At 45.4% G+C, this 7,965-nt stretch overlaps 1 protein-coding gene across 1 annotated transcript; it reads right to left on the bottom strand.

Annotated features, from left to right (window-relative positions):
• Nucleotides 1–263: 263 nt before the first annotated feature.
• LOC127186310 (stabilizer of axonemal microtubules 1-like) lies at nt 264–7,755 on the bottom strand (the record flags this gene model as incomplete). The annotated part of the gene is made up of 3 exons (XM_051142733.1): nt 7,724–7,755; nt 5,479–5,658; nt 264–466 (listed from the first exon to the last, which is right to left on the bottom strand). Coding segments are annotated over exons 1-3 (415 nt in total), but the record flags the coding sequence as incomplete, so codon positions are not given.
• Nucleotides 7,756–7,965: the final 210 nt, after the last annotated feature.

A 7,965-nucleotide genomic window follows, 5' to 3' on the forward strand; every position in this document is an offset into this window, starting at 1 on the left:
CATAGAAAAATAGATATGGCTGTATCCCACTGTAATGGACCTGTCATCACTGAACTTCGAATATTATAATTTTCAATATGTCCTGAAATAATAATTTTTCAGTTATTAAACATTGTAAAGCCGTTCCTAACTTCTCATCTGTACAGAAATCTGATTTGGCCAGCAGGAAGTGGTTTCTTGACCTTTGCCCTAAGGTGATGTGCATGTAGCCACTTCCTGGGAGTCTGAGGCTCGGCCTGTGCTCTCCTCCATCCTCCGCTCACCTTTGTAAGTAGGCAGATACTGTATCTTGTCACCGTGCAGGAATTTACTGTCCCGAGGTTTGACCAGGCCAACTTGACAGACAGGGAGGTAGTTAAAATCGTGTTTATATGTTGTGAGTAAATCCATATTCTCTTGGCTTGGAATGTATGGGTCAGGCTGGTGGAATTTCACGGGTGGCATTTTGTGAAGCCCAAAATCTCTCCTGGGGAAAAGACAAAGCACATGTCACTGGGAGCCTGGCTCGGAAAAGGACAGTATTGTCTGCTCGACTCACGTTAGCAGCACATTTTCTACTCTAGCTCCTTTGCCTCCTTTCCTCTCTTCCACTTTGGAACATGACACTATGGTTCACCTTTTGCCATATTGGCCCCTTGGGTGTCATCCTTGACTCCTCCCCTCAAAGCCACAGAGTCCCTCATTCATCAGGAGCAGCCCCTCCAAGTCACTGGGTTTTCTTTGCCCTTTGGCCCAGACCCCAACCACTTCGTTTTTTGCTTGGACCACATGACGACCTTCCCCCTGATCTTCCTACTGCTGTTTCGGTTGGCAGAATGAAACCCAGCTCTCTGGTACAATTTACAACTTGCCCCAGCCCTGTCCCCTGACTAACTCCCTATCCCTGCCTACACTGTGTGTCAACCACAGGTTCATTGAGAAGGTGGCCTCTACTGCAGCCAACCTCCTGCCTGCCTTCCACCCAACACCTCCTGTGGGGCTAACATCTGGTTTTCAGATACACTTGCCTTTCTCTGTGTTCTCAGCAGCTTCTTCTACTAATATTTATCTCCTCTGCTCAATCTTACAGAAAACCCAGAAGAGAAAAAAAAAGCACCAGAGGTACAAAGTCTTCATTCCCTTGGCATCTGCTGCTGTCGGTGCCCCACTGTGTCAAAGAGTCAGAAAGAGTAGAAGGCGGAAGACAGGAAGCTTCTTACCAAAGCCAAAAATCCATTCCCAAACCATCCCATAGTTATTACAGGCCCAGGTGGCTCCTGCCCATCATCCTGGCCACACCCAGCTGAGTCAGGCTATTCTGCCCACAGCAACAGTCTCTGCTGCCCATTCTCCACCAAAAACAAACTGCTTTTTCCTGGATCCCATTTGGCTAAACAGGACAAGAGAAATGCATTGTTTTGTTGGGGTTTTGTTTTTTGTTCTGTTTGTTTTGTTTTTCCCTAAAGGTACTTGCTTGAACAGCCCTGTCAATGGAAGAGAAAGGTTTCTGGACAGGAAAACATTAGGCCAAACACTAATAAAACCTACTTCCAGGTTGAGACCTGGGGCAGCATTACTGAGCCAGGCGTGAGTAGCAAGAGCAACAAGCTCCACTGTAACCCGTCTTGTATGAATTGTACACAGGGTTGTCAACAACCCAAAGCAGGTCCTGAGCATGCTTGGTGGGATGGAGGAGCTTGGAAGCATGAGAATTAGGTCCTTGGGGCTGTAAGTGGGAACCGGGAGGCACTTCCGTTGCACTCCCATAACCCCTCTAGGTACACCTTAAAATATATCTTAGTAGCAAGAACAGCAGCAGCAGCCTGAGCTGCCTTCCCAGTGGCCTCACTGTGGGCTAACAGCAAAGAGAAGCCAAGTGACCCAGCATCTGGAAGCTGATTGTATAAACAGGGATTATGGAGGAAACAGGCTGACAAGAAGCGTAATAAGAAGCCCAGGGTCACACGTTTGCCCTTCTTAGATTAGGGCTCTCATAGCGTGATGACTCAACCGATTGCCGCAAAACCCTAGGAGACACTAAGCCTCCGTGGGCTGCACAGACCCAGGGCTGGAGTGGGATGTGCTCAGTGATGGCTAACAAGGCTGTGGTCTCTGGGCACTTCCGAGGTACCAAAGCAGGAGATGCCAAAGGCCAGCACTGAGGAGCAAAGCCATCTAAGCTTGCATGCTGAGGCCGCCCGGCCCAGAGCTCTATGACTACCTTCAAAAGCCTAGTTCTTCTCAGAGGTGCCGGCTTCCAAGGGTCTCCAGACACAAACAGCGAATCAGGCTTAATGCCCCATCTACTGTTACCCACAGAAAACTGCTAAGGAATGTTCACAACCTCACCAGCTCACAGCCCAGCCTCAAGTGGTTCCGCAAACCCAGGAGCAAACACACAAAACTTCTTGCTCACTGTGTTTAGGGAATGGATTCATTATTGAATTTCTTTCCATACAAAATTCAAATCCTATTATAAATATGCATCTATATTTGAATTCACTAACCAGCTACAGAGTAGGCAAATGATTGGAGGGAGGAGAGGCCCCTCCCCTTCAAGAGAGAGGATCCTTCTTAAATTGAAAGTTTGACTCATTTGTGTTTGGTCCCAAAATAGTCACCATGACTTAAGAGTGAATGTTATCAGAATTTACATGTGTTTCCTCATTAGACTTTCATGTTGGGAGCATTCACTGAAACCTGACATTAACCACAGCATAATTGCATGTCCCCAACCACACGTAATCTTACATCCTTCAATACGTATTTTATTCTTCCCAGATATTAAGTTTAACAACATTGTTTTCAACATCCAATGGCTTCTCTCTTCCTATGGTACATTTCTCAGTCTTTAGCCTCGCTGTGACTATGAATAAAAAGAAAAAAGGTCAAAGGTCTAAGTTCCTTTAGGTAGGTAGCTATAAAAACTACCTAGCATGGAAAGCCGAGAGTTAAACTGGACTTAACCAGGGGTTAAAGTGGCCCTGCTGGGGAAGCTAAAGCAACTTCATTTCAAATCATCTGGCAAAGCTACAGAAGGTGTTGGGCAAGAACAGGAAAAGGGAAAGGGGAAATCACATAATTGCTAACAAAAACCATTTGCCTGGAAGTGAGGAATAGAGTTTTACAGGAGCCAAGCAACATTTACTTTTTAAGAGAAGTTTCATCTTTATGCAAATTTCAGAACTTATTTTAGAGCCAAGGAGTCAATCGTGTTAAAATATAATCCACCTGAGGAGATGCCCCTCCAGCTTGTCAAAGCTGACCTCTGTCACCCTTGCCGAAAACTGCCCTCTTGAACTCTTTGTCCACAGAGCGTCTCCTAGCCTATAACTTCACATCTTTCCCTACTGCCTCCTTTCCGCCATATTTAACTTTCTCTAGTCTCTCCCATATCTAAAAGAAAATATCTTGTAATTTTTTAAACAAAACATTTTATATATTTTATCTGGGTGGTAGTGGCCCAAGCCTTTAATCCTATCATTTTGGAGGCAGAGGCAGGAGGATCTCTGTAAGTTCAAGGCCATCCTGGTCTACAAAGAAAGTTCCAGAATAGCCAAGGCTACACAGAGAAGCCTGTTTTGAAAAACCAAACACACACACATATACACACTCAAGAGACTCTTCTCCTGGGCCTCTCCTCCTGCCCTGTCACCCCTAGAAAGCATCTTTAGAACCTCTGTTCCTCTCACATATTCCCCAACCACCAAATCTGGCTCTACTCCACACAGGAGCCAGGGCATTTCAGAGCCAATCTCTGTTTCTCATCCTTAGCCTACTGCGTAGATAAATTACCCAGGGTGTCTATCCTCAAATTCATGCTTTAGTGTCTCTCTCCTTGTCCTCGGTCAACCAACTTCTCATGATTCGTCCTCTTAACCATTTCCTCTTGACAGGGTGAGGATGTACTCTTTGTCTTTGATTTATTTCATTATTCCCATATGTAGTTTTCAAACCTCCCCAGGTCAAAAGACACCTTCGCACATGTACACAGGAATCCTCCTTGGTGTGGCCTGTGGTCTCTAGTAATGAGAAGTAATACTGGGTACCAATCTTTGTTGCAAGCTCTAGAGCCCTAGAGATGATGTCTTCTTAGCAAAGTGAAGCCCAAACTATAAAGTTCACATCATTTAATAAACTGTAGGGGCCTGGTGTGGTGGTCCACACTTTTAATCCCAGCACTCTAATCCCAGCCTGGTCTACAAAGTGAGTCTAGGACAGCCATGAGTACACCGAAAAAAAAAGTCGTCGTCGTCGTCGTCGTCATCATCATCATCATCTACAGGTTGAAAACACAGTTATATGATACTGTTCAAATGTACCAGGACCCAGATCCATTGTCCTAGAACCAAGTCATGTATAATGACTGCTTGGCACCAAACAAATCCCTCAGCTGCCTCCCATTCTCAAGATGACCCTGTCCAGTAAGTGGTTCTTACCAAGCTCAGAAATCCCTCAGCTTCATTTCTCCCCTAGGGTTCCTCCTGCCCTAACCTAGACATGGCTCCCATGGGTCTAGCACACAGCAACTGTGTTTTAGACAAGGACACCTCCAAGTCAAAATCTCACGAGAGGACTTTTGCATTAGTTTGGGAGAAAGATGTCATGCTCTACCTTGGGCCACCCGGAATCATTATTAAAACCACACAACATTATGCCGCAAGGAGTGAGCTGTAGGAAAACAGGCAGCAGTTGTCTGCGCATCGACAGTGTCTAAGTGCTGTCAGGGAACGAATGCTGAGCACTGTTAACTCCACAGCACAGAAGTCCTGCCTTTTGGAGATGAAGAATGGGGAGACCAGGCAGTTCCATGTCTACACGGCCCTGGACCCCAGAAATCTCAGCTCGGAATTCAACTGGAGTGTATCAGGAGCAACTGAAAATTAAGTATGCTCTTTGCATATTGTGAACATTTGTGAGAGCTCTAGTTCAAAAGCCATAGGATAACATCAGAAAATCCCATTCTTTATTACTCATCCTCTTTGGGTTTTGTTTTTGTTGTTGTTTGTTTTTCTTTTGGTTTTTAGAGACAGGGTTTCTCTGTATAGCCAAGCATGTCCAGGGCTCACTTTGTAGACCAGGCTGGCTTCAAACTCACAAAGATCCCCCTGCCTCTGCCTCCCGAGTGCTGGGATTAAAGGCGTGTACCACCACCGCCTGCCTTGACCTCCCAATTGTTATGGAGCCTTTCACAGAGGCAAAAACTGCTTTTACAGCAGCAGCAGCCCCGCATCCCTTTTAATGCTTCTCATCTTTGATTAGACCAATTGAGCCTCCTCACGCTCACGTCAGCAAGCAAGAATTCTCTCTCAGTAAGAGGGTGTGGGGAACCAATAAGGAAGCTGGCACGAGTCTCTTTCAGAGACATTCAGCATGTTAGCATTAAGGCACTAATGTCACGTGTCTGTACTGTGCTAATACTGCATGCTGTTACCTTGACATCACACTATACATTACTGCTTTCATGTGGGTCACTTGCTCATCACTATTTGCCCTCACCTGGATGTGGTCAGGCCTTCCATTGGAATGGATCCTTTCTTGTATACCCCCTGGGGCTTGAAGGAATCTCTGGGCAGGTAAGACTCGTAGATCGGATAATTCTCGGTGTACTCGGAGAGAAGACATGGTTTCTCAGTTTTTTCATAAATCTTTGTAGGGAGATGTGGACAGTGATGCCGCCTACAAAAGATACACAGAGAGGTTTTTGGTTTGTTACTTTCTTGAAAGGAATTCATCCAGCCTGAAAGTGCCGTGTCCTCCAAATGTGACGTGGATTGCTGCCATTAAAATTCAGAATTTAACTTTTTCTTTCTTCTCTCAAACTATGTGCATGTCAAAACTAAAAACATGAATTGTTTAATCAAAATATGTCACATTGCTTTGGGGGAGTATTTAAAGCAGTTTCTGTCATAATGAACGGCTATGGTGTCTACCCCTTGAGGGCCACCTTACCCAACTGCCCTTTTGAAAAAAAAAAAAAACAAAACACAGAGATAAGAAATGGCTAGGCAACTTGCTATCTTAGCCATTTCTTATCTCTGTGTTTAGAAGAGACTTGATATTCTAAGAGCATATATAGGGGGAGGAGGTCTCCCTCAATCACAGACATAGGGGAGGGGAGAAGGGGGGAAGTGGGAGGGAGGGAAGAATGGGAAAAAACAGGGGAAGGGCTAACAATCGAGATGTAATATGAATAAATTAATTAAAAAATGTAAAAAAAGAAAGAAAGAAAGAAAAAGAAATGGCTAGGCAGCTTCCAGATCCCCAATGCAGGAGGTTCCAGGCTTATGCTTGGTCAGAAGCAGGAAATGTCCTTGGTTCTATCCTGGCCAGGGATGCCAGACAGTGGCTCTGGTTTGGTATCTCTCTTCTCCTCAGTGAGCACCCTTGCCTGGAAGCATTACATTAAGTGCAGCCTAAACACCAGTTCAGGCACCACTCTCTTCTAGGAAACAGCTTTGGAGCTGTTCATAGTTTCATCTGGATCTCAGCTCTTGCAAGGGAAGAGAAAATGTTAGGTAAGTACATGAGGATTAGTGCCCTCGGAGGCCACTGAAGTCCATCCTAGACCCCACTTCCTGTCTGTAACACTAGGAAGGAAACCATCACAAGTGCCCTCCTGGTCAAAAGAAGGTAGAGACATGGCATTTTGATCTGCCCCAAAGAGTAGAACATTAAAAATGAGTCTCTCAGATTGAAGAATCAATCCAGCAGGGTCTGTCAAATCACCTAACAAGGTGTCCACAGAGCCACCCATCGAAAGAAGGGGTCTACCATCAGAAGACATGGTAAAGAAACAAGAGCAATAATTATCCCTCAAAGGGATAATGTACTTTCTCTTCCCAGAAGCCACTCACACGAGACTGCTGCTTACAGGCCTCACTCATGGCTGCACTGCTAAGCCCGACTGCTTCTCCAAGTGTAATTTCTCCTTTTTATACTTTTCTTTCAGAAACTGTCCAGAAGCCTAGGCATGCCTTCCCTGACCCTCCAGGCTTTTCTCTTCCCTGCTCTGAAGCGCTCAGTCCCTTTCAGGCACACTGCTGTTTACCTACCTCCATTGCAAAAGGCATGACTTCCTCTCCTCCTCTTTGTCATCCCCTACCAAGATCCTACTCTTTCCAATAGATGCTCCCCAAGGCTCTGCTGTAGGCCAGCCTGGCAAGATTTCTAACATGATTTCTAATTGCATTCTTGGGTCCGTTCAGAGGATTACCATTGCACACAAGTAAAATCATGCAAAGCAAAACCACTTGATTAATTTTTACTTATGTGTACAATGCAGTGTACGCACACGTGTGTATATGAACACACACACATGCATACACAAACAGATGCCAGAGCAGGGTGTTAGATATCACCCTCCATCTTGTTTTTGTTTTTGTCTTTTTAACGAAGTCTCCCTATGGCTGGCTGGCCTGCCCCCCACCACTGGAACGGGCAAACACAAGCGGCCATACCCAGCTTTACATGGGTGTCGGAGATTCAAACTCAGGTCCTTGGGCTTGCACAGGAAGCACTTGCTCACTGAGCCATCTGCCCAGTCCCCACCTCAATTCTGAATCTACCAAGCACAATTACGTGTATCACACTATTTTCACACAGCAACTTTGCTCATCTATTCTTTCCACTCTCCTTTCTCCCTTCATCTTATACCCAAAGACATGCGTCACCACCCTCCTTCTTCCTGGCAAGTGCCCGCACTTACTTCCTCTCTCATCACCCTTCATTGTTCAGTGCTCACCTGTCAATCAAGCCCATGGCCTTCACTAGCATCCCCAACACCTACTGGCCTGGCTAGCCCACAGTGGACATTTGGAAAAGATTGATTGAATGACTAAGTGTAAAAACTAGATGGATACTGTCTAAGTTGTAATTTATGGGGAGTCTTTCCCATTAAAATATGAAACTCTATTTACAGATGGGCAAAGAGCAGCTGTTTTAGCTCCAAAACCTAAATAAGCAGTGTACACCTTACTTGTGTAC

The sequence above is a fragment of the Acomys russatus genome, unplaced genomic scaffold, assembly GCF_903995435.1.
Source record: "Acomys russatus unplaced genomic scaffold, mAcoRus1.1, whole genome shotgun sequence".
Lineage (NCBI taxonomy): Eukaryota > Metazoa > Chordata > Mammalia > Rodentia > Muridae > Acomys > Acomys russatus.